The 25,000-nt window shown below is 49.9% G+C and overlaps 9 protein-coding genes across 18 annotated transcripts in view; 6 read left to right on the forward strand and 3 right to left on the reverse strand.

Moving 5' to 3' along the window:
* Positions 1 to 4,419, forward strand: part of LOC126579185 (ubiquitin carboxyl-terminal hydrolase 36) — an 8,186-nt gene extending 3,767 nt beyond the window's left edge. For both annotated transcript variants that reach the window (XM_050242564.1, XM_050242565.1), the window contains exon 3: positions 1 to 4,419. This exon is cut by the window's left edge and continues 627 nt beyond it. In XM_050242564.1, coding sequence (XP_050098521.1) covers positions 1 to 2,147 — 2,147 coding nt within the window. In that variant the 3' untranslated portion in view covers positions 2,148 to 4,419.
* On the reverse strand, positions 4,413 to 6,608 carry LOC126579195 (peroxisomal membrane protein PMP34). The gene is made up of 3 exons (XM_050242576.1): positions 6,248 to 6,608; positions 6,105 to 6,165; positions 4,413 to 5,955 (listed from the first exon to the last, which is right to left on the reverse strand). Exons 1-3 carry the CDS (start codon positions 6,314 to 6,316, stop codon positions 5,051 to 5,053), a joined length of 1,035 nt encoding a protein of 344 aa, XP_050098533.1. The 5' UTR covers positions 6,317 to 6,608; the 3' UTR covers positions 4,413 to 5,050.
* Positions 6,609 to 6,904: 296 nt separating this feature from the next.
* Positions 6,905 to 8,237, forward strand: LOC126579194 (28S ribosomal protein S22, mitochondrial). Its single transcript, XM_050242575.1, has 2 exons — positions 6,905 to 7,108; positions 7,178 to 8,237. Exons 1-2 carry the CDS (start codon positions 6,973 to 6,975, stop codon positions 8,170 to 8,172), a joined length of 1,131 nt encoding a protein of 376 aa, XP_050098532.1. The 5' UTR covers positions 6,905 to 6,972; the 3' UTR covers positions 8,173 to 8,237.
* On the reverse strand, positions 8,193 to 9,670 carry LOC126579193 (zinc finger protein 317-like). Its single transcript, XM_050242574.1, has 2 exons — positions 8,891 to 9,670; positions 8,193 to 8,817 (listed from the first exon to the last, which is right to left on the reverse strand). Exons 1-2 carry the CDS (start codon positions 9,487 to 9,489, stop codon positions 8,274 to 8,276), a joined length of 1,143 nt encoding a protein of 380 aa, XP_050098531.1. The 5' UTR covers positions 9,490 to 9,670; the 3' UTR covers positions 8,193 to 8,273.
* Positions 9,671 to 10,072: 402 nt separating this feature from the next.
* LOC126576796 (uncharacterized) lies at positions 10,073 to 22,404 on the forward strand. The gene is made up of 13 exons (XM_050238101.1): positions 10,073 to 12,403; positions 12,501 to 13,060; positions 14,469 to 15,243; positions 15,314 to 15,857; positions 16,121 to 16,279; positions 16,899 to 17,002; positions 17,173 to 17,335; positions 17,993 to 18,079; positions 18,214 to 19,118; positions 19,186 to 19,708; positions 20,405 to 20,527; positions 20,598 to 21,517; positions 21,596 to 22,404. Exons 1-13 carry the CDS (start codon positions 10,488 to 10,490, stop codon positions 21,996 to 21,998), a joined length of 7,182 nt encoding a protein of 2,393 aa, XP_050094058.1. The 5' UTR covers positions 10,073 to 10,487; the 3' UTR covers positions 21,999 to 22,404.
* On the forward strand, positions 13,816 to 15,928 carry LOC126579190 (zinc finger protein 28-like). The gene is made up of 3 exons (XM_050242570.1): positions 13,816 to 13,931; positions 14,113 to 15,243; positions 15,314 to 15,928. The coding sequence occupies exons 2-3, from the start codon at positions 14,186 to 14,188 to the stop codon at positions 15,867 to 15,869; spliced, it is 1,614 nt and encodes a 537-aa protein (XP_050098527.1). The 5' UTR covers positions 13,816 to 13,931; positions 14,113 to 14,185; the 3' UTR covers positions 15,870 to 15,928.
* Positions 16,134 to 17,672, forward strand: LOC126579192 (zinc finger protein 616-like). Its single transcript, XM_050242572.1, has 3 exons — positions 16,134 to 16,279; positions 16,347 to 17,113; positions 17,173 to 17,672. Exons 1-3 carry the CDS (start codon positions 16,157 to 16,159, stop codon positions 17,666 to 17,668), a joined length of 1,386 nt encoding a protein of 461 aa, XP_050098529.1. The 5' UTR covers positions 16,134 to 16,156; the 3' UTR covers positions 17,669 to 17,672.
* Positions 17,866 to 20,099, forward strand: LOC126579188 (zinc finger protein draculin-like). The gene is made up of 3 exons (XM_050242569.1): positions 17,866 to 18,079; positions 18,148 to 19,118; positions 19,186 to 20,099. Exons 1-3 carry the CDS (start codon positions 17,957 to 17,959, stop codon positions 19,736 to 19,738), a joined length of 1,647 nt encoding a protein of 548 aa, XP_050098526.1. The 5' UTR covers positions 17,866 to 17,956; the 3' UTR covers positions 19,739 to 20,099.
* A 405-nt stretch (positions 22,405 to 22,809) lies between the features above and the next one.
* The window catches only part of LOC126579184 (phosphatidylinositol 4-kinase beta), an 83,413-nt gene continuing 81,222 nt past the window's right edge, over positions 22,810 to 25,000 (reverse strand). For 8 of the 9 annotated variants that reach the window (XM_050242555.1, XM_050242556.1, XM_050242563.1 and 5 more), the window contains one exon: positions 22,810 to 25,000. This exon is cut by the window's right edge and continues 915 nt beyond it. The gene's annotated coding sequence lies outside the window, so the exon portion shown is untranslated. The other variant, XR_007608426.1, reaches the window with a different exon arrangement.

Genomic DNA, 25,000 nt, shown 5'->3' on the forward strand with positions numbered 1-25,000 from the left:
CCGGAATGCTGACGTACCGATTAACATCGATGGTAACGCACCTGGGTACCAGCCAGCACTGTGGCCACTATACGGCCATCGGTCAAACCGAAGGTGGTGCCTATCACGTCTTCGACGATAGCTCCGTGCGTCCGGTCGGTATGCACAACGTTATGAGCACCAATGCGTACATTCTGTTCTACGAGCTCGATAGTCCGGCCGGTGCGGCCGTCGGTCTGCTGAATGGCACTACGAAAGCCAACCAAACTGCCGGCCATCCAAGCAGTACGGTGACACTTTCGTCCATGGGAGCACTGCCGTCGACGATAAGCAGTGCCGGTGCCAGTGGTGCCGGTGCCGGTGGTGGTGGTGGCGGCGGGAGTACCGGCACGCCCCGAAAAGGGACTCACAATTCGTCGCCGTCGCCGCTTCGCGTGCTCGGCAGTGGTAACGGCGGCACTGGATCTGCTGCTGGCAGTCTCTTCCCGAGCAAGCTGGACACGAAGCCTGGATTTATTGGCCCCATGCTACCGTCCTCCAGCAGCAGCAGCAACCACAACAACCCCTCCAACCAAGCGGGACCCACTCCAGCTACCACAGTCACAGCCGCTACGAGCAGTTCCACAAAGGGAGGAACAACGATAGGCGCGACAGGCACCTCCAGGCCTGGATCATCCGCTTCATCAAGCATCTCCTCGCTGTCGCCACCATCGACCGCCGGTACACCATCTTCATCGCCCATCAAATCGATCACCAACTCACCGCTAAGTCATCCTAACAAAAATCATCTTAAAACGTCGCAATCGGCCACCCAAAACGCCACGGTTGGTGGTGGCCAAGCACCCAACACTGCCAAACTCAATGGAATCGGATCAAAGCAATCGTCGCATGTAGCCGCAGCAACACAGCTGCCTTCGTTACCAAAGCTGTGCCTCGGTCCGCTCAATAATGGTAGTAGTAGGCCTGGCAACAGTAAACCAGTGACGGCTGCCAATGGCGGTACGAGCTCGATCAGCCTGGTACCGTACGAAACCGACGACGATAGCGATAATGCCAACGACAGTAGCAGCGAGGAGGAGGAACAGCAACAACAGACATGCACGACAGTCACCACCGTTAATAAGCGTGCCAAGCAGCAGCAGCAGCAGCAGAACGGGAAATTGGTGCTCAAGCGTCGTAGTAGCGATGAAGATGATGATGACGAGGAGGAGGATGATGATGATGGAGACCGTCACTCGCACTCACCGCAGATCATCAAAACCACGGCCGGTGCCTGGAAGGTGTCCAAAAGTAGTGAGAACGATAAACCCACCTATCCCGAGAGTAGCAGCAGTGGCAGTGGCAGCGGCAGCAGCTGTGAATCTGCCGGTTCTTCGAAGGAATCCTCTCCGGTTGCCTCTCCAGTGCAGCCGCATATGCTTGCACCGAATGGCAGTAGCAACGGCAACAAGAACGGGCATCGTAGTGGCGTGAAAAGTCGGTCTTCATCACCTCCGAATGCCGGTGCGGCTTCTGCGCCGGGTAGTGGTAGCACAGCCACCGATACGGGACCGGGTGCCGTACAGTTTTTGCTAAAGTACTCTCACCGTGGCTACGGTGCACCGGTGAAAAGTTGGGGCGGTCAGCAGACGGAGATGGATCGGGAGCTGGCAAACGAGCGGCGCGAAGAACGCAAACGTCAGCTCGCCGACGATCGTGAGACGGAGATGGACCGTGGGCGTACGAAGAAGGTGAAGAATCTTGGTGGTGCCGGCACCAATGGTTCACACCAGCACCAGCAGCATGGTAATCAGTTCCAGCACTTTCAAAACTACCAAAACGGTGGCGGCAGCGGCGGTGGTGGTGTGAAGTGGAACGGCAATCGGAATGGCAATCAGCAGCAGTACGGCAACCATCATCACAACTATCATCGAGGAGGCGGTAATGGAGGTGGTTACTATCACGGTGGTGGTGGTGGTGGCCACCGGCAGGGATTTCGCAACGGTGGAGGAGGAGGTGGTGGCAATGGTCGACGCTTCGGTGGTCGCAATGGTGGTGGATTCCATGCGAAAGCTCATCATCATCATCACCATCATTATCGCAGTGAGGCTTCATCGGGTGGCGGCAGCATGGCGTCGTCGTCAGGCGGCGGGGGATCGAGCAACGGCAATGGATTCTACCATCGATAGGATCCTGGACGTGAACGATTGATGAGGATATCAACGCGAGGCAGCGCATTCGGGCGATCAGAATCCCATAAAAAAAGATCCCCCTTTTTAAACAATGAACCTGTTGTGTGTCCGTGTCGCAGCAGTCGTGTGAATCGAAGCAACCAAGGTAGCAGCGGAATCACCACCAACCGTTACTGCGGTTCCCAATCTAAGTTGGCTTTCAGGAGTAGACACATGCATTTTGCCGTCGCTCCGAGAAGCCGGATTACTAGATAGGTAAGGATTTTCAAACGATCAGATATCGATCAGACAGATTGATGATGTTGATGTTGCTGAAGGTGACGAAGAGTGTGCAGTATATCTGTTTTCGTTTTTTTTTGTTATTGTGTAAAATCTTACAAACAAAAACAAGTAACTGGCAATATGCATTTTTGAGTTTCAAGTGTGTGGTGTCTGCCTGCCCTCCCCGTCTACTTAAGTATGCGCATCCATCCCATTCACCGCGCACCTCGGGATCCAAAGGGAGATCAAGTGGGTTTCTCTCTTAGTTTTGAGGTTGTCCGTTGGTGTGTGCGGTATCTTGGAAGCCTCTATCCTCTTTCCTTTCTTTTTTTTTTATTGAACACAAAATATATACCCATAAACGTATGAATAGTCATTAAAGTAGCAGGAAACCAATCAATGTAGAATTTAAGCGAATGGGAGAGATTTGGCTGACCGCACTGGGGTCCGTGGGTCCGCAACGAAATCGAAACGAAAGACACGCACGTTCGTGACGGTTCCTAGTGTTGTATATATAAAAAGCCCCCCTTTTTTCTTTGTCGCTGTAAAGAAGCAACAGCAACGTGCGCACCCACTGAAAAAGGTGCACCGATATGCTGGAATTGCAGCGATTTGAGCACAGGAGAGCAGCGTTGCAAAACCCCATGACACGTGCGTGCCTGCGCTTATGTACATAGCCTACTTTAATTAGGGCGAGCGCGCAGTGTTTTCGTCGATGGGCTACTGCTGCTGCTGCAGTGAGATGAAAGTGGTAGTGTAGTGTAGCATAGTAGTCCGTAGTAGAGTTCGTGCGGCGAGACGAAAACAAGTTGATAGATGTTGTGTACATTAACGTGCGACTCTTACTGGGGTGACCGAACGGACAAATTAAAAGAAATAATTGAAAAAAAAAATCCAGTTAGACATACAAATTCTAGGAAAAAAGCTTTGTAAATCAACAATGAATTACTCTACGAACGAATATGCGCATATACGCTAATCAAATTACCTCCTTCGATGGATTAGTATATTAGAGGAGACCTCCAACAACAGAACAGTAGCCAGAGATTCCCCTGGATGGTCGCTCTGGCTACCCCTTGATGATTGCTATAGGTCTACTAAGCTCGTCGCTAGGTTAGTAGTATGAAGCATACAAACCTAGAACTCGGTTTTTCGGCGGGAGACTACTTTTTTTTCATTCGGATATCGGATAACGAATCGCGTGGAATGAGATGTTGTTCTAGCAAAGGGCCTGGGCCCTCTTTAGGTTTGGTTTTTTGAAGTATGCATTTAGTTAAGCTTCCTTCCTTATTAAAGGCAATCATCAGCATCTTTGGTAGATACTATCTTTCTATCTCTCTCTCTGGCTTATCCGAGTTATTAGGTCTTGACCGTTATTTTCCTTTTTTATTTTTTGTTACCTGTTTCCTATATTTCGGATGACGCTTTTCTATCACGAGACTAGTTTTTGGTGTGCAACAAGGCGTGTCGTGTATCGAAAAGGTAAATGTTCCTTCAGCCTTTACATACCTTCGTTTCGGTTACTGCACCATACCGCAACGCACCTGGGGAACTTAAAGCAATAGGGAGAGAGAGAGAGAGAGAGAAAACGAGAGCATATGAACGGTGACGACTACCCGGTCGGATTACCTTTTGTTTCGACTATTGTACGTTCGATGGCGGGCGTGGATTCGAGATGAATAGAATACGTTAAGGGAAATGAAGAAGAAAAAAAACAATAGAATTAACGGTCTTCTACATGTGTAAATGACAAAAAAATGGAATAAAATGTTGAAAACTACTACAACACTACACAATTATAAACAAAATCGAAAACAAAAAGTCGTGGAAAAAAAAGCAAAACACATTGTAGAAGAACTTCCGCATAAAAGTAAGCAAAACCAGTAAAACAAACAAAAACCTACACACCCACAGTTAGAGAAAAATGCAAATAAACAGCCTTGCAGAGAACGCGATGAAACACACATGGTTGGTGCGTGTAAAGCAACGATTACTCTCTGGTACCTTACACCTTGTGTACTTTATTGTTTTATTTCACTTTCTCGCTATAAACCACGTGTTTGTTCGTTTGGACCACAGGCATACCACGCGATGGATGGTAACGGAAAACCAAACGGATTGCCGCCAGCTTGCTTTTCGGTTAATGTTTTCCAACGATGCCCGGTATCGGGGACACCACTCTCAACGCAAACCACCTACCAAAAAAACCCATAAAAACACAGAAAGAAATAGGCCCACAAATCGCGACGCGACGGAACCGATCGGTTGTCCCACCTGTTCCCAGTGCTTTGGCTTAACACATACATTAAATAGGTTCGATTAAATAAAATGAAATCTTTCTCCTCCCAGGGGAAAAGGAAAGGAATACGTCGGAATGTCGGATGTAACAACGAACACAAAACGCGCATCTGCTTTCTAATCACAGAACGTAGAAGAATGTCAATCGAAAAGGACTAGAATCGAAGAAAAAAGAAAGCTAATAAAATAGAAATAGAGAGAGAGAGAGAGACAAAGGAAGCTCCTGATCGGGAACAAGGAGCACTCGGGAGCCTTTGGTATGTAATCGAACAATCCTTTCATAACTAATCACCATCACCACCACCCCAAACCGGCACCCGCCAAGGATCTGTTGCCGCTGCTCAGTGTAAACCCTTGACATTCTTCGGTGAGATAAGCAACGAGGTGACAAAGCGAGCGATCTTCTCATACGCCATAAACATCAGGGCCGCGGTGAGCACGGTTTGCAGCAGCTTCGCTTCCAGCCCCCGATACAGCCCGGCAACACCCTGGCGCTTGAGAATGATCAACAGCAGCTGCACCGTGTCGATGTCGGCCGGCAGATTGAGGCTCTTATCCGCATTACCGTGCCTTAGCTTCGTCTGTACCAGCTGCAACGGGTAGGTCAGTACGGTCGCAATCATTTTCGCGATCGCACCAATACTGAAGAACGTAATGGCGGAAGGTGATGACGATGAGGGACGGCCTTCGGTTAGCTTCCGTTTCAGCGCCTCGTACACCATGAATTGAATGGCGGGATTGATGACGAGTAGCAGCGATGGTACGGCACCGGCCCACAACCCCCGGATTCCCTCGGTGCGTGCAATGTACTGTAAACCATCCAGTAGCCCATCGTACTTGACCGAATTGCTGCTGATACTGTGGCTGCTGTGATGGGCACCGTTGCGGACCGATGAACTGCTACCGGTGCCTCCCAGGAGCCGTTGCTGCTGATCAATGCCTTTCATCTTCAGCCGGGTGTTTACCACCCAGAACGGTGTCGTCGTCAGTACGTTCACTACGCCCGCCAGTGAGCCAAGTAGCAGATCACCGAGCGCTGACTGCCCGGTGCCTGGACCGCCAGCGACACTAGCCGCTCGCAATGCCTTCAAACTGTGGAAGGTGTAAAAGTAGACAAAGTTCGAAATGCATAGACTCTGCAACACCGGTACCAGCCCGCGGTACAGCGTGGCAAAGCCTTCCTCCTCGATCAGATGCATCAATATGCGCCACGTGCTGAGTGCTTTGCGTCGATCCGGTTCTTCCACTGCAACGAAGAGAAGGGCGGAGAGAGAGAGCGAAGAAAGGATTAATCCATGGTTTATCTTATCAGGAAACGGGACGGGCTAAAGCCGTGGCTCGTCAATTAGCGAACCACGGTGGCATGTGGGCCAGTTGCCGGGTGTAAGTACTCACACTGCAGCCTACTGCGAACCGTATCCAGCGGATAGAAGGCCGACATCGCAATCACGCTGCCCTGGATGATTGAAAGAAGATGGAGAAAAAAAACACGCAAATTAGCACTCTAGTACGCACTGGAGAATGGCGAATTCGCTTACCGCCGATCCGGACACTGCGTGCACCCATGATTGGTAGCTAAACACCTGCTTCAGCTTTGATTGCGACATGATTTCCTCTTATGTCCTGCACGGTAAAAGCCGTTTTTGCGACAGCGGCACACGCACTTTTGTCGGTCAACGGGGTCACCCCACCTGCCCAACCGCGGGTCAATTTTTTATCCTTTTTCAAACTGGACCTATACTCATCTCCTGCGAAACCGGGCTCTTTCTGCAGGATGGTATTACGCGGTCTTCGACGTCGTCGATTCGGTGGCGCTGGGAGGCCAAAATTTTCTCCCTCAAATACTAATTTTCCAGCAATTAACACGGACCGCGGTTGATTTTTCTGATCGCCGTGAACTTTGTGAAAAAAAAACTTCGAAACTTCAAACACTTTGTTTTGATTTGGCAGCGAGGCTGGCGTGCCTTGCTACCACTTGGTACGACTTGGTACCGGAAAACTGGAAACTATGGAACCAGGCCGCTTTTAGGAATTTGTTTTTATTATTTTCGTAGTTAATTAACACACTAGATACGTCCCAGTGACTACTTTTAGACAAAGAACGCGAAAATCCCCGAAAAAATTAACTTTTGAGTTGAAAAAGCGGTTGAAAAAAAGGCCAAGCTTTTGACAGTTCGTTGCGTCAAAACAAATTGTAAAAAAGAAAACACAAAAACGTGAAAAAGTGTTTCTTCATAAAAGTCCGTGTCCTTTACCTAATAAAATGTGGAAAGTATTCCAGGAAGCGCGGCTCATCTGTGGTCTAGTGCGGACCAACACAGTTACCGGCGTTCCGTGCGCTGTGACACGATTGTTTTCCTCGACCAGTGCCGGCGGCGGAGAACCCTTCCTGGCGTACGGTAAGTTCTGGCCGTTCGAGCCGGCTCTACCGTTCAGCGTTGATCCCTGGGCTCCTGTTTTCCTTCTAGAAAAAGATCCCGGTCCCGCATTTATGCGTGAGGATGTGCAGCAGCTGCTCAAGTCACTCACCCGACTGGAACTCGACAAAGTTTTCCGCAAACGCTCGGTCAAAGACAACACGGTCGAGTACCGGTTCATGACCGACGATCAGCTGCGCCAGGAGCTGGTACAATCGATAAACCGTGCCCAGCAGATGCTACAGATGCCCCCGGTTGTGCAGGCACAGGAAGACTCCTGCCGGATAGTGTCGAGAGATGGAGCCCTCAAGGAGCTCTCCACGGCCAAGTTCGTGTTTACGGATATCACGTACGGATTGAAGAACAACCAGCGATCGATCGTGGTCCGGCATCCGGATGGCACACTGCAGGAGGCACCGTACGAGATGCGAAAACGATTGAACCAGATCTACTTCCCGCTGAACGGTCGATCCATCCACACACCACCGATGTTCCAGGATCCGTACCTTCAGCAACTGCTCGAGTCCGGCCGGTACGAGTTCGTGCTGGATCGGGCCTGCGTACAGTACGAACCGTACGAACAGGAGTACCACCAACTGACGGCTCGCGTGTACCAGCACGTTAACGAAAGCAGAGCCTTCGATGCACTCCGTTCCACTCGCCACTTTGGTCCGTTTGTGTTTTTCCTGGCCTGGCACAAGCTCGTCGACGATCTGCTGCTGGACATACTCAAGAAGGACTACCTCCGGAATGGTGTTGAGCTGATTGCCTTGCTTTCGACGTTGCATGGCAACGAGCTGCAGTTGGATGCTGAGATGAAAACGCTCGTCCTGGAACCGGAGATGCCTACTTTGTTCGACACGCAAGAAAAGTCCATCGAGCAGCTGGAACAGGACCAACAGTTCCTCGCCGTCATCGAACGGTACGTGAATGTGCACGGCACGAAGAAGGTGCAGCTAAACCTGGCCATCCAAGCCTACCGTGAGCTGGCGAACGAAAAGCTTGAGCTTGCACGCGGCATCAAGCGGATGCACGGTGAAAGTTGAAGGTACGCGGAAGGCGGAAACGTAATGTAGTAAATAGGTAAACGCATAATTTGTGTAACTCGTCATTCGAAGCCGAATGTTTCTATTCACCTGCGACAATATCACACTGCTGCGCTTCGTCCCTTGCCCTGCTGCCGGGTGCTCCGCCGCAAGCCAAGCCACTGTTCCCGATGCACCTGCTTGCGGTGTGTATAAAAGTGGGATTCGAAGCTGAACGTTGATGGGCAGAACTGGCACCGGTACAAGGTCTCGCCGGTGTGCGTGGTCATGTGTTCGTTCAACTTGATCCTCTTCTTAAACACCTTCCCACACACCGCACACGGGAAAGCCCGATCGGTGCAAACGTTCTGTAGATGGCCATTCAGATTGTGCTGCGATTTGAAGGTTTTACCGCACGTCCCACAGCTAACCGCCGGCTGATCGCTGTGTACTCGACGCATATGAGACACCAGGATGTACTTATTCTTAACAACTGTACCGCAGATGGTACATTTGACCGCCGTCGGTGGTGTATCGCCTACGCCATGCTCTACGAGATGGCTCTTAAGCCAGAAACGTGATTTGAACGTTTTCGGACAGTACTCGCAGATGAAACTCGCCTCGTGGACATTCCTGCGATGATCGTCGATCGTGTATTTGCTGAAACTATGGAGCGAGAGAACAATCCTTCGTTACAATCGAACGGATCAGCAAAAGAAAAGGGAAATGCGGTACATACGGTTTGTTGCATCGATCGCACGTTACATCGCGCACTGCGTGTGCTTTCCGGGCATGGATTGCAAGGCGTCCTGGGGACACGAAACGTTTATTGCACTTCTCGCAGTTGTACGCTCGATCGCCATGCTTGGCCTTCCGGTGTTCGGCCATATTCTGATGTACCTCGAAGCATATCTCACACCGGTACCGGTCCGGGTGAAGGTGCATTTCTTTGTGCTGCAGCAGTTGAACCCGAGTACGATAGCGTTTCTCACAGATCGGACATCGTAGTGTACCGTGCGCTTGGTTGTGCTCGCTGCGAACATGCCGATTCAATTGGGTGAGCGTATCGTACTCGATCGCCGTCTCACCGCGCTCCAATCGTTGCGGATCGCAAATTTCACAGACGATCCGTCCGTAAAACTCCAGTATCTCGGTGTCTAGCTGCGGTCTACGGTTGGATGTTTTCTTTTCCTGTCCGAATCCTTGTGGTTGGGTAATTTCTTCATCGAACGCATCCAAAACAGGCAACTCGATGTGTTCTGGTGCGTAGTCCGAAAGTGGTGCAGCTTCCTCAACGGTCTCGTCAGCAGGATCCTTTGATTGAGCTTCCTGTATCATGAGGTAAAACTCGTGAAAATCCTTAACTGCCTTCCAGCAAGTGGTACAAGGACGATCGGGTTCAGCAAACGAGAGATCGAGGTATTCGTGCAGGAGTCTCGTGATGGTTTCTTCGTCTTCAGTGACGATTTCAGCATCATTTGAACGGCAGCAGATACAGCGTTGTGGCGCAGAACGGTTATTTTCCTCAACCGCCTCCATCGCGAAAACGAAAAGAATTCAACTGCCAAGCACGGATCAAAAATTCACGCATTCATTTCTCGTGAACCCCTTAGCTGGTGCCACACGTAGCGTAACTTCAGCGCGCAAACTGGGCTTTATCGTAACGATATTCCCCGATAAAATGGATTGAACACACTCACAATCAACACAAACTATCGATGCAAACCACAAAAAGAACATAAATGAGCGTACTCGGTCGAATGGTAAAAAACAAATGTTCAACTCCCGAGTGCGAGTGTACATAAACGAAGGTTCCAGTGGTGTAGTCCAGTTCACTCGGTGAGTTTACCGGAGTTTACCCAAAGTTTACCCGGTTTCTGAAGTTTTTGGTGAAAAAACTCCAAAAAAGTTACAAAAAAAAAACACGGGACACGGAATTTTCCTCGATGGTTCGCTTATCGGAACGGGCGGAACTCCTCCGGGTGGCAGCTCGGTGAAGTGCGAGTGTGTGGAAGAGGGCGGCGCGAACGTCAGCGAAATCGGAAACTCGGTGATCCCGCAGCAGCAGCAGCAGCCAGCAGCCAGCAGCTAGCACCCAGCACCAGCAACCCCCACCAATCCCCTGAAACGCAGCAGGCAACGTCGACGACGGAAGGGGAAGGGGGGGCTGGAGTAAGAGGGGCGTGACGAGTGCAGGCAACGTTAAAAGGCCGGATCATCCTCCCTGGCCGGGGGTGATACGCCGTCGGAAGGGGCTACTAGCCAGCCACAGGCCACAGCAGCGAAAATCGGCAGCGGCAGTGGCAGCGGCGACGGCAGCACCAGCGATAGCGAAAATGGAGGCCGAGGTGCAGCAGCAGCAGCAGCAGCAGCCGCAGGATGTTTACATCCATCACCACAACCACCCGACGACGGCGACCATCATCGACGATCGGCAGGAGTGCGAAGTGTGTCTTACGTACCGTGTAGGTGACATTCTGCTGGACATCTTCGAGCCGCGGGACGAGGCGGAGAAGGAGATGCCGTACCTGGTGTGGAAACATGTCGGGCTCCAGTTTACGCAGTGCGCCCGGAAGCAGTTCATCTGCTACGACTGTTGGAAGGCGCTCCAGGAGTTTAACCGTTTCTACATGATGGTGCAGGACGTGCACACGAAACGGGCCGAAGAGCTGGCGGCGATCAAGCAGGAACCGATGGAAGAAGCACCGGAAGAGCAGCAGCAGCAGCACCACCACCATCATCATCATCGCCACTACCAGCAACCACCAGCCGCGTCCGGGGAACCCGTAGAGAACGGGGTGAACGGAAGCGAATACGCACCCGTTGCCATGGCCGACTGCCATGCACCACCACCACCACCACAATCGTCTTCGTCGCTGGTAACTGCTGGTCCAAGTGAGCCACAGAACGGTGTGAAGGATGAGTTTTGCCAACCGAGGGCCGGTGGTCCGGGTGAGCTGCTGCTGAACAACGGTGTCATGGTAACGGGTGACATGGAGATGCAGGCAGGCGGTGCAGCAGGCCATGTTGTGAGTGGTGCTGGGGCGGTGCTGGAACTACCGGAAGGCAGCGGGCAGCGAGCCGGTCCCGGACCGGGTGGTCTGCCCGGTACACCCGGTAGCCGGAAGCGCAAGAACCAGGAGATGGACGATGAGATACTGGACTTTTACAAGCAGCTGGTGTGCGACGTGTGCGACGATCGCACCGAGTACGGTACGATGAAGGAGCTGAACCAACACATGAGGCTAGCGCACGGTGAAGAGTCGGGCCGTGTCGGGTGCCCACAGTGTGGCAAACAGTTCCGCACCAGGGTGAAACTGCTCGAGCACAAGCAGACACACGATCACCATCAACATCAGCATCAGCATCAGCAGGTTCCGGCGACACCGACGACGGTTGGCGGTGAGACGGACGCCGAGAAGCTCCAGTCGGCCCAGATGGATCAGGAGATACTGGAGTTTTACAAGCGGATCGTGTGCGATGTGTGCGATAGTGGGACCGGCACCGGCACCGGCGGTTCCTCGACACCTTCCACCCTGTACGGTACGGTGCGGGAGCTGAACCATCATATGAGATTGGCGCATGGGCAGCAGGCGGGCACGGTCAAGTGTCCGCTGTGCGAGAAGAAGATCCGGACACGACCGAAGCTGCTCGAGCACAAGCGGATGCACCTGCCCGGTGCGTTCGTTGCCGAGGAAGATCCATCCGGGGCGAACCGACCGATTGATCTTGGTACCGCTGGTGGTGGTGGTGCTGGTGCCGGTAGTGGTCCGGAGCTATCCGAGGAACAGTCGTTCGATGTGGAAATATTCGATTTCTACAAACCGATCGTCTGCGAAATCTGCGACTCGGAGCGACTGTTGGGCAGCGGCGAGGGTGGTGGTGGTGGTGGTGGTGGTGGTGGTACGGTGGACGCAGAATACCGTACGTTACGGCAGCTGAATCAACATATGCGCACGTCGCACGGCCAAGAATCGGGCACGATCAAGTGTAAGCTCTGCTCGAAGAAGTTCCGCACGCGCGTTAAACTGATCGAGCACAAGGAGATGCACCAGAACCCGGACCGGTTCCGGTGTACCGTGTGCCAGGAGGTGCACCAGAACCTCGAGGAGCACATGCAGAACAAACACCAGGATTGGGCGTTCTCGTGCGAAGAGTGCGGCAAACGGTTTCCCTTCAAGAGCCGCCTCACCGCTCACATGGGCAAGGTGCACCAGAAGAAGGACATCATCTGTGAGGAGTGCAACAAACCGTAAGTAGTAGTAGCAGTAGTAGTAGTGGTGGCTCCGTAAAGGACAGTACGAGGAGGGACGGATAAAACTCACCAAAAAAAAATCACTTCTTTCCAGGTTCACCAAGCTGACGATTGAGAAGCATAAGCGGGCCGTACACGGTACGATGCTGATGTGCGAGACTTGTCCGAAAACTTTCAAAACACGCGCCTCTCTTGAACGCCACATGGAGGGCCACATTGGCGGTGGCGATCAACTGCTGCAGCAACAGCAACAGCAACTACACCACCATCAACAACAACAACAACAGCAACAGCAATCGCAACCACAGCAACAGCAGCAGCAGCAGCAGCAAGGATCGACTACTCCTACGGTGGTGGCAGCGTCTGCGGGTACCGGAACCGTAGCCAGCGGCACCGTTAGCTGCACGCTGTGTAACTCGGTCCTGAAGGACGAGTACAACCTGAAGACCCACATGAAGCGGATCCACGCCGAGCAAACGCCGTCGACGTGCAAAACGTGCGGCAAAACGTTCAAATCGAAGCACAGCCTCTATACGCACATCTCGAACGTTTGCACCACGCGCCAGTTCCCCTGTACGGTGTGTGCGAAACAGTTCAAGAAGCGGACAAAGCTGAAACAACACATGACCGCAGCCCATGGTCGGAGTGCCGATTAGAATAACCACCCCCCCCCCCCCCCCATTATTCCCCCCTTTACCATCATCACTCTCCCCCACATACACTACCTTCCTTTCGTTCACCAAACGCTGTCGAATGAGGAAGCGCGTGTTAGGATTTAGGATTAGGCCAAAAGCGCAGAATGAAACCGAGAGACGAGAAGAGTGTGTAGAGCGATGCAAGCAAAATTACATCTTACTATAAGTGGACCCTAGGATGTGTAGGCGCGATTCCGTGTAGTAGCGCCCGGCCCGGTGAAGAATGGAAGCGTGCAGGTGAAGCATATATGCTTCCCCCGACATCCCCGATGACGACGACGACGACGACGACGGCACGAATCTCTCGCCGAGCATTTGGAGAGGAGCGCACCCTTTCGCCGACGGGGTGGGGGGCCTGACACGAAATTCAAGAAATAAAATATTTATTTTAGCTGCTTATCCGACGGCCGGTGCCGGAGTGTCGGCCATTTCTTTCGTAGCCGCACAGCCAATTCCAATTGTCAAGCGGAACGAGAACGGAATCGAAAGAAATAAATTGACGATTTTGAATGGAAAAAATGGATCAAGATCGCTCAATTGGATGAGTGGAAATTATGCCGCTGCAATGGAAAATAAATGAGAAAAGCTAGAGCGAGGAACCGATTCGCATCCCATAGCTGTGTCGGAAATGGTCCGACAAAAGCATGACGGCTGAGAGAGTAAGCCGATGTATGACGCTTGGTTACCTGGGGTACGGTCGCGTTTTGTTTACAAAAGTGCAAAATGTGTGTTGCAAATCGTGTCCCGTTTTAATTTCGAGAAATCAGCAAATATGTGAGAGTTTCAGGCCTCTAAATTTCAGCGAGCGGCTTTTCGGTAGTGTTTGATAAGTAAGTATACGGATATACCATCTCCAGGCAAAGGTTACTGACCGTAACAATCGCACAATCACGGTGGCGAAGGCAAACCAAACTCTGTGCTGCTCGAGTCTTCTAATTAATATCCAAGTATTGTGAGTTTAAGGGACCGTTTGGATTAATCAAATGTCCTTTTCCACCTATTGCATTTTAGGACAACAGCTTTACGGACAAACTTTCATAACTTTCAGTTCAGTAAAAAAAGCAGCCCTTTATGCCAAATCATAATGGCATCAATCGAAGCATTGAAATCGCTTATCAAAGACAGCGTGGCGTGTAAAGCGCAGCAACAAACGACTTCGGTAACGGTGCAAACACTGCCGCCAATGTGTAGTGTTTGTCTCACGGAGCAGGATGCCGCGGTGCTTAATGCAGCCGGATACGATCTTGAGCGTGTAGTCAGGCAGCATTTGCTGCTGGAAAGAACAGATTTTACACTCAAAGCCATCTGCCAACGATGTCGCGATGCACTGGAGACATTTCACGAGTTTTTCACCATGGTTACCGAAGCTCATCGGGCACTGCTGGAGAAACTAGTGGGAGCTGCGGAGGAACCGAAGGGTATCATCATCGAATCCGATACACCAGAACTCGGTGAGGAAGACAATGTGTTACCCTCGACCGAATTCATTGCCATCAAGCCAGAGCCGATGGAAGTGTTTGAAGAACCGCGGGAGGACAAGGATTTGGAGCTTCCACAGGTGGAAGAGGGTTCTGGAGAATCCTCAGGTGATGCCGCTGCTTGTTCCATCGGCCAAAAGGAACCGATAGAGGTCAAAGAACCCGCCAAGACGCGTACAACCGTTCGAAAAAGCGCCCGTAATCGGCAACCACTGGCGAAAACGGTGATCAGTAAGACGACCATCGACCAAGAGTTGCTGGAGTTTTACAAGCGGCTGGTGTGTGAAATATGTGATCTTGACCAAATGGCCACCGGAGAGCCACCGGTTGAGTATGACAATTTGAAGGAGTTGAACCGGCACATGCGAAGGGCGCACGGACAAGGCGAGGGCAGCGTAAAGTGTCCGCTGTGTGAGAAAAAGTTCCGATCGAGAGGGAAGCTACTGGCACACAAGGATATGCACCTCAACCCGGACCAGTACCGGTGCAAGGTGTGTGAGGAGGTGCACCAGAACATCGAGGAGCACATGCAGAACAAACACCAGGAGCGCACGTTCTGTTGCGAGGTCTGCGGGAAACGGTTCCCATTCCAGACGCGACTCAATGCGCACGTTCGCAAGATGCACACCGCCAAGGACATCATCTGTGAGCAGTGCAACAAGGCGTAAGTTTGGCGACCGTGGTGAACCCTGATGAAGAACCACTTGTTAATGTTCTGTTCACTTATCTTTCAGCTTCAGCAAATACACCATCGAAGACCACAAACGGGCCGTGCACGGTAATGGGTTCATATGTGAGCATTGTCCGCGCAGCTTCAAAAGCCGGTTCCAGCTGGAAAACCACATGGAAGAGCATAGGGTCGAGGAGAGCGGAGTGCGACCGGCAAAGGCAACTTGCACCGTCTGTGGCATCGTGGTGCGGAACAAGTACAATCTCACGACGCACATGAAGCGGATGCACACGGAACAGAAGCCGGCTCGGTGTGAGTCGTGCGGAAAGGTGTTCAAATCGAAGCACAACCTTGACGCACACCGGGCAAACGTGTGCACGGATCGTAGCTTCCCTTGCACGATCTGTAGCAAGCGGTTCAAGAAGAAGATCAAGCTGAAGGAACATATGACGACACACACGCGGAGCGCCCTGTACCAGTGCCCGTACTGTCCGATGAGGTTCAGCTTCGAAACGCAGCTCTACACCCATCGTAAGCAGGCACACTACGAGCAGTGGCTGGAGCTACAGCGCAAGCGGAAGGAAGGTGAACGTTTCCGGGTGAATCGGGTAACGGATTGAACGCGGTCGTTGGATTTAGGGTAAATTGTAAAGGTAAATAAATCTGGGATATGAAATTCAAAAAATGGAAACCCGAACACAATCACCATGGTTACTATCGTGGGATTCTTCATAAATCAATTTGAGGAGAGGTTTTCTTTGATTGATTTAGATTTTTTCAATTAATTTAGAAACGAGAACAACATTTTAGCCATCACTGTGCACTTGATGACATTTCGGCTTTTGTTTGGTTTTTGTTGGTTTTAAAAAAGCGCGACCTTTTCGTGAACGAAGACTCCCAAAACGCGATGCCAACGGTCTGCGAAGTGTGCTACTGCTCCTCCGCTGAGCAGACCTATCTCGATATACTGGGCGAAGAACAGAGTGGCCGGAATGTGGTGATGCTGCTATCGTTGCATCTGCAGTTTGTGGTAAGCAAATGGAACCGATTCTGGAAGGGGTTTGTTTTGTGATAACACTCTCGCTCTATAATTACAGCAACTGGATGCAATCGATAGGCCTCAGATTTGCATCGGCTGTTGGAACTCGTTGGAGAGTTTTCATCAATTTTATTGCACGATCGAGGACCTCCATCGACCGGCAACGGATAGCGAGTCCGAAAGTGAAGCCAGCAATGGGCCGGATACCGTCAGCTGTGAGCAAATCCGCAATCAAAGGCTAGAAATAACGAACAGGACATTACTGGAGTTGGAAGCAGAGGCAGAGAAAGGAACGGATGGAGATGGAGCAAAAACATACCGGGTCGATGTTTTGAGCGAACGAGGATCCAGCTGCAATGAGGAGGAACCACAAGATTCCGATGCGGACGACGACGAGGTGGTGAATGAATACCAAAGCGATACTGCCACCAACGATCAAGAGCTCATCGAATTCTATGGCCCACTGATGTGTAAATCCTGTGATAGCGAGCAGTGCAGTACATTAGACGACTTGAAACGCCACACTCTGGCTGTTCACGGGAAGACGAGGATCTCGTTGCAGTGTCCAGTGTGTTTGAAAACGCTCCGTTTCCGTTCCAAGTTGCTACAGCATATCGATATGCACCGGAATCCGGAGCAGTATCGTTGTACCATCTGTGCCGAGGTGCACCAGGAGCTTGAGGCCCACATTAACGACAGGCACCGGTGGAAACAGTACGCGTGCAAAACGTGCGCAAAGTCCTTTTGCTCATTGCATCGCCTACTGCGACACAAACTAATCGCTCATGCCCCGAAAAATGTGGCCTGTACTATCTGCCAAAGGATGTAAGTTCGTTTTGGGCGTTCACCTTGGAAGCTGCATACTAATTTGGCACTGTTTTTAGGTACACCAAATACAGCTTCAAGTATCATATGCGCACCGTCCATGGAAAGCTGGAGCTGGTGTGCGAACACTGCGGTAAGGTTTACCGGACGATCGGTTTGCTGAACAAACACAAAGCTCTACATGAGAAGACAAAGTCTCCGGCAAAGATGACAAACTGTACGGTATGCCGGCAAACAATTCGTCAATCGTACCTCAACCGGCACATGGAAGTAATGCATTCGGACAGTCCGCCCGTCACATGCAGCGTGTGTGGTAATTCGTTTCGGAATAAGCGTAGCCTTAGCCACCATCGCACACGGTGCTGCACGGGGAACGTGTTTCGGTGTGCCGTTTGTAGTAGGAACTTTAAAACCCTCGCCAAGCTCAACGAGCACCGGGTAACGCACGTCGAGCGTGCTCGCTGCATGTGCCCGATTTGTTTGAGTAAATTCGATACCCTTTCGCTGCTGCTGGCGCATCAGAAGCTGGTGCACCGATCGTTGAACAGCAAATAAATGGAACCGGTACGATAGGAATTTTTTAAACGAATCTTGAATTTCCATCTCTAAAGCGTCCAGAAATTCAAAAAACGGGAAAATTGTAGTGCCTTTTTCTTATAGGGCTTATTTATAGGGTTATCCGCGGATGCTGTCAAACGGGGCTTCAGGGGTTTGTTTATTTTCTCGTGCAACCAAAACGGACCACCCTTCCGACGAGCCTTTTGGGTAAAATTTGTGTCTTTTCTCGTGATTGTTAGTAGGCGCTTTGTAATTAGCAGTAGAGCCGCAGTTGCATAGTATGCCATGGCATGTATCAGTTGCGAGGTATGCTTATCGCAGTCCAAGGAGGCGTATCTGGATATTTTCGCCGAAGAGCACTCCGGCAAACAAATTGCCCTGATCATTCAGAAGTATCTCTGGTTCGAAGTAAGTTGTAAGGCCAGCGCCTTGATCTGAAACATGCTAGCTGTACAGCAACACGTCCCTTTTGCCAGGTCAAACCAGTGTCGGAAGCCAGTAAACGCTGCATCTGTTCCAGTTGTTGGCTTTCCCTCGAGCAGTTTCATGATTTCTACACCGAAATTCAACGAGCCCAAGCGTTAGCTTTTGTGCATGGCACCGATGCGGCCACACCTGCCGGAACAGTACCGGATTGCATCGTGGAAGAATGTGCCGCAAGCAAGATTCATACCGAGTTCTACGAGGTGAAAGTAGAACCAACCGATAACGTCTCGGAAGGAGTTAACGAAGAAGAAGGGGAAGATAACTGTACAGAGAAACCCTTAGCGTGTGTGTTTGTGAAATGTGAGGGGCTCGTTGCACCGGATCCAACGGCACAGTCCGATCACGAAGAAGTAGACATTTTGCAGGAGCAGCAGGAGCAACAACAGCAGCCACAGCCGCCACCGACTGAGGAAGATCAATCCGTTGATTCATCAGACGCTTGCTCTACGGCTGGCGAAGGAACGTCGAAACCGAAACAAACGAGAAACGCCGTCACTAGTCAGGACTCAAAGAGACGAAAAGTGGAAGACCAGAAAAAGGAGGATGAAGAATTGCTGCGCTTCTACAAGCGGATAGTATGCGAGACGTGTGACAACCAGCGGATGATGGCCGGAGAACCACAGATAGATTACGGCACCTGGAGGGCGCTGCTAAGGCACACGAAGGAGTGCCATGGGCACGACAAAATCTACGTCAAGTGCCCCGTTTGCGAGGTGAAACTGCGGACCAAATTTAACCTGCTGCAGCACATGGAAATGCACGAGAATCCGGAAAAGTATCGCTGCAAGCTGTGCTCCGAGGTGCACCAGAACATGAAGGAACACATGCAGAACAAACACCAGGAGCGACAGTTTTGCTGCGACGTGTGTGGCAAGAAGTTCCCGTTCAAGAAGCGGCTCACGGTGCACATCAAGAAGATGCACGTGGAGAAGGATATTATCTGCGATCAGTGCCAGAAACCGTGAGTAGGCTTGTGGCGTTTCCATCGCAACTAGTCGCCAACAACTCGCCTTCGTTTATCGTTCCAGCTTTACTCGGTATACGATCGAGGACCATCGGCGATCGGTGCATACGGCACGGTTCGTGTGCGAGCACTGTCCCAAAACGTTCAACAGTCGGTTTCGGTTACGGCAGCATATGGAGGAGCACGATGAAAGCTTGCGCAACTCCACATCCGTCCCGTGTACGGTATGCGGACAGGTGATGCGCGACAAGTATATTCTTAGTCGGCACGTAAAACTGATGCATACCGTGCAGCCGCCCGTGAGTTGCAATACGTGCGGTAAAACGTTCAAGTGTAAACGCAACCTATCGGTGCATATGGCCAACGTTTGCCTTGAACCGACGCGCCTCTTCCCGTGCACGATCTGTGGTAAACAGTTTCGGCGCAAAAACAAACTGAAGGAGCACATGTCGACGCACACTGGGAGACCGCTGTACATGTGCTCGTTCTGTCCGGAAACGTTCCGCCAGGATACGCATCTGTACTACCACCGGAAGAATGCGCACTACGAGCAGTGGCTGGAGATGCAGAAGCAGCGAAAGGAAGGGGTACGGTTTCGGTTGAACGAATTGTCGTAACTCGGCCCTGACGCCCGTTGATTCACCCTCTACTGTGGACTCTCTGGAACCCTCTGGGGGTCTATTCCATGCGTAAAATGTTGTTCAAATCGTCAAACTTTTTAAAATGTTTATGGCATCACATAAGTTTCTTTTAGTTTACAATCCTGTGCAATAACGTCTAGACCAAAAAATCTTCAATTGATGATGCAGCTTTTGTTAAATTGAAAAGTAGTACTGACATATTTTAGTAATTTTTTTTACAAACATGACTTAATTGATAGATTGTAAAATAATTTTAAGATTCTTTTCAGACTTTTCTGCAAACTTAAAAAAAATCATGCTATTATGGACCGTTTGGTTCCTTATCTTCTGTAATATACCAACTGTAGGACACACTGGTTCTCTTTCAAAACATTCTTTTTGATTGAACGTTTTAATTTGAATAATTGTTTTAAATAAAGAAATACTTTTGATAAACCCTTGACGATTGCTACTCGGAGATCACGAACAAGAACAAAGTCGCGCATCTCACTGTAGGTTATTGTGGATCCACCACAACGGAGCAGGTCAAAACGCAAGAATAATTTGTTTTGGTTCTCCGCGCGAAAGGGTTCCGCTACTGTTCAAAGTAGCCAGGCTCATGGCCTACTGAGATAACAAGCCTTTCTCCGCAAAGCCTGAATTGGAAGCGCAATGGAATGCCAGGTGTGCTATCGGACTAACGAGCCTGCATATTTGGATATTTACGCCAAGGAGCACATCGATAAACGTATAGCCACGTTAATAGTCCAGCATCTGTGCTTTGAGGTATGCAAAATGGATTGTTTTCTCGATTACCAGGTTGCTAAACATGATCCGATTCGATTATTGTCCCCAGCTATTGCCGAACGTGGACGCGCCACTCATCTGCCTCAAGTGCTGGACCGCTTTGGACGAGTTTCACAGATTCTATAGTGAGATTGAAGTGGTGCGGCGGGCCAGAATAGAGGATGACGAGAGTAACAAGCACAAGGTGGAGTCTCCCAGTTCCGCGTGCCAAGATGAGCCCACGTACACCACGGAGTTTCTCGAGATTAAAGACGAACCACTGGAAGAGGAAGACGATCAAGGGGACGACGAGGAACCGTTCGATGAGGGTACGGTAGATAAGGGGGAACCACCGGACATGGAGGATTCCGATGCTCCCGACGAAGAAGAGGAAGAAGAAGGTGAGGATGATGGCGGTGGAGAAGATGCTACGTCTTCCAGCGACCGGAAACCGTCGAAAACCGAACTGAGAACAGCGAGAAGGAACATGGAGAACGCGGAGAGAAGCGAAAACCCCGTTCAAACGGATTCTAAAAACAAGGTGATCTCGGACGCTGTACCGATAATGGACGACGGCGAACTGCTGGAGTTCTACAAGCGGATCGTGTGCGAGGTTTGCGACAATCAGCGCATGATACGGGGTGAACCGTTGATCGATTTTGGCTCCTGGACGGCACTGTTGCGCCACTCGAAGGAGGTGCACGGTCACTACAAAATCTTCGTCCAGTGTCCAATCTGCGGGGGGAAGTTGCGCACGAAAGTTACCCTATGGCAGCACATGGATATGCACAAGCACCCGGACAAGTATCGATGCGTGGTGTGCTCCGAGGTGCACCAGAACATGAAGGAGCACATGCAGAACAAACACGAGGAGCGGCAGTACAGCTGCGATCTGTGTGGCAGTAAATTCCCCTTCAAGAAGCGCCTCGTGGTGCACATGAAAAAGATGCACGCGGAAAAAGATGTGCAATGTGATCAGTGCCACAAATCGTAAGTACAACTTTCTTCAGTAACCCTCTACGACGGTGTTAAGTCACCAAGCTCTTGCATTCGCCCTCGATTTCACAGGTTCACCAAGTACACGATCGAGGACCACAAGCGTTCGGTGCACATGGCACGGTTCGTGTGCGAGCACTGTCCGAAAACGTTCAAAATACGGTTCCGGCTGTTGAAGCACATGCAGGAACACGACCAGAGCCTGCGCACTGCCACCTCCGTCCCGTGCCACATCTGCGGCCAGGTGATGGGCGACAAGTACATCCTGAGCCAGCACATCAAGCACATGCACGCCGAGCAGCAATCGGTCAACTGTGATAACTGTGGCAAAACGTTCAAGAACAAGCGCAATCTGACCGTCCACCTGTCGAACGTGTGCATGAAGCTGGCACGGATGCACCCGTGCAGTATCTGCGATAAGCAGTTCCGCAACCTGAACCGACTGAAAGACCACATGGCAACCTGTACGCCATGATGAAGCATCTGAGCAGCATGGATCGAAATCAAAGTAGCCAGTCCATATAGGAGCAATTAGTGGCAGCAGGATGGCTACTAGGGTACTGCTCTAGGCATTTTCGTTTCAAGCAAGTATTAGTTGGCTCGTTGGTATGGGGACAGGCGTTATTAGTTTCGTTTCAGCACTGTGTGTATTTAAAGTAAAGTTTTAGTTTTATTTGGGAAAATTAAAACTGTAAATTATAATCAGACGTAGGATCACTGCATATGCTTCCTATCGTTTGGATGGGCCATCATGAACGCTGCATCTAATTTGCATTCTAAGCCATTCGTACTCGAAAGCACACTCATTTGATTGCATAAAGGGGGTTTTACTTAAGTATCCACCATTCCCAGTCCCGTGATACAACGCTTTTTGTACTTATTTTTCGTACCTAGGTATCGTAATACAGTTGAATAGATTTTTAGGTTTTTCGTTTTTTTTTCTTCTACTGACCGGAAAGAATTATTGTCGACATCCAGGCTGGATGATCCAGCAAAGAAAGAAATCTTGTGCTCCAGAAATCAACCACATTTTGGCAACCAAAATGTGTTTTTTTTAATATAAATTTAAAGTCGAATACATCATTCCACTTACCTTCATCACGAATAAAATGCAAATGTTGTGGATTTCGGATTCCATTTCTAATCCCATTTCTAATCCATTTCTAATCCATAATAAAATGCAAATGTTGTGGATTTCGGATTCCAACTCTCTCCCGATAGTCTTGCGATGCGGCGTCACACTTACTTGCAAAGCTAGGGGATAGGAGAAAAGAAACATTTGTGTGTTTTGTTTTAACTTATATTCAAATTTTGACGACAAAATGTTTGCCTTTCACGCTGCTCCGCTCGTTTTCTCCTGCCTCGCTCCTTGGCTTTCGTTTCTTGTTCTCCTTCTCACCGTTTTTTTCACATCGCTGCACGTTTATCTACCTTATCTAATTAGGGTCTCTCCCTTTAGCACAGCTTGCTCACACAAGCTTCTTCTGTGTTGTGGGGTCCTTCTGCCCACGACGTACAATGACGGACCGTTGATAGTAGGTAGGTAGTAGTAGGTAGTAGTACTATAATATAATATTAAATTTAATAGTTTAATAGCATTAATAATAATCTTAGCTACTTTTCACATTACTTTCCGTGTTGTGTGGCGGAGAGTTTCACCAGAGTTATTTATCCTTATCGCTTTTCCTGCTTCTGCTTTCCTCCTGAACACTGCTCCAGCTCTACTACACATATTCTTTTCACTCAGCCGGCATAAGTGGTAGCGCAGGCTACTCAGATCGTTCAAATCGACAGGTTTTTCGGGCGAATTGGAGAAGAAAGAAGTCTCCTCCTTCGTGTCGCATTCGTTCCTCATTGCCTTATCGTTTTTTTACTGCTTCCACTTTCAGCTAGTTCTGCTTTATACAATAGTTTTGTTAGATACTTGTTATAGTTACGATCTTTTTTTTTTGTTTTTGTTTATTACCTTACGCACTCTTTCATCTCGGTGACGGCTTTGAGTACAGACTGTACAGTCATGCTGCGAAACAGGGCATCAAGCGTTCCTTAGTCGCAACAGCCATTCCTTAAAGTGCCGACACACGGCCGAGAAAGGAAAGGACGAAAAAGAACCCAAAGAGTGATAAAAGATGTAAGCGTCCATATGTCCGGGGGATTAGAAAGTTAACAACACGGAACGTACGATTTACAGTAAGGATCCCGATCTTCCGATCAATGTACATGTAGTTACGCACGTGTAATACGGAGTATCTCTTATGCATCTGTATATATACCTATATATATAGCACATGGCAATGTAACGTAAGCTAAGGATTGACGAATGGTAATATTGCTGAACCGAAACACCGAAACGCACCGGTGAAATCAAATCCAAAAGTAACACCCCGAAAATCACGTCCCTAACTTATCCCCTGTAATGGTGTAACCGTTCCCCTCACATTTCATTCTTCCTTCCGAGCAATGAGTATTTGGTTGTGTTGGGCCATAAAATGTGACTTTTGTTCACGTTTTCCATTTAGAGCAATTCTGAATCAAAGGATGCTGCCGTCTTGTGTAAATGCTTTGTTCAAGCGAATACGTAGGGAGGGAATAGGAGAGAGAGATTGATGGACATTAAATAGAAAAAGTAGAAGTGCTAGAATGAGTGCTTGCTCTTCTGTTCTCATTAGTCTCTCTGTCTCTCTCACTCGCAAATGAGTCTAGTCTCCCCGCTCCTCTACCCTGAGCCAGCCTTCTATTCTTTACTCTTTGTTTTAGATTCATTTAAACTCCTTTAGCTACAGCTTTTTACAGTTTAGTTGAAGCTTACAGCTTCCACTTGTTCGGCTCTCTCTGCTTACTCTTAGGCGATCACTCATCGCTGATGATCGCTCGGCGTTCAGTAATCCTTTGCTTTTACAATTTTCCATCTGCCTAGCCTACGTGGGGGGGCGGAAAACACTTTATAGATAGAACGTGTGCCAACCTCAAACGCGATTCACTTCTCTCAACCATAACCATTTCGCCGACCCCTAAGAAACACACCTTTGTTTTACAAACACACGCCGAGGTAAAACGAAGAAGAGGGCACGGCAAAAGTAAACCTAACGTAACAAGCAGTTCTCTTAACGTTTACCCTCTCAACCATTTGGCTCTCAACAGTTATCCTTCTTCTTAAGCAACTTATGTCTTCTTCCGCACACTCCTACTTCATCTCTTTCCGGCGTGTCTAAGCGCACTAAGCGCACCGCGCCGGGGATTACCTGCTCGATTTTGTTTTGATTTCTTGCGTTTTCTTGCGTTTCGCTTCGTCTTATTACTAGTGAGTTATCTATTACGAAACTATCGACGTACTGCTGCTTTATGTCTGCACTGCCGCAGCGACGAACACGGACGAATGTGGTAATGTGAAGAAAAGGTATGGAGGATGGGAATATGATGCTTGCTTGGGAACCCAAACGTTCCTCCTCTTACCATAACTACTCTCCGCTACTTTCT

This window comes from Anopheles aquasalis, chromosome 3 (genome assembly GCF_943734665.1).
Source record: "Anopheles aquasalis chromosome 3, idAnoAquaMG_Q_19, whole genome shotgun sequence".
Lineage (NCBI taxonomy): Eukaryota > Metazoa > Arthropoda > Insecta > Diptera > Culicidae > Anopheles > Anopheles aquasalis.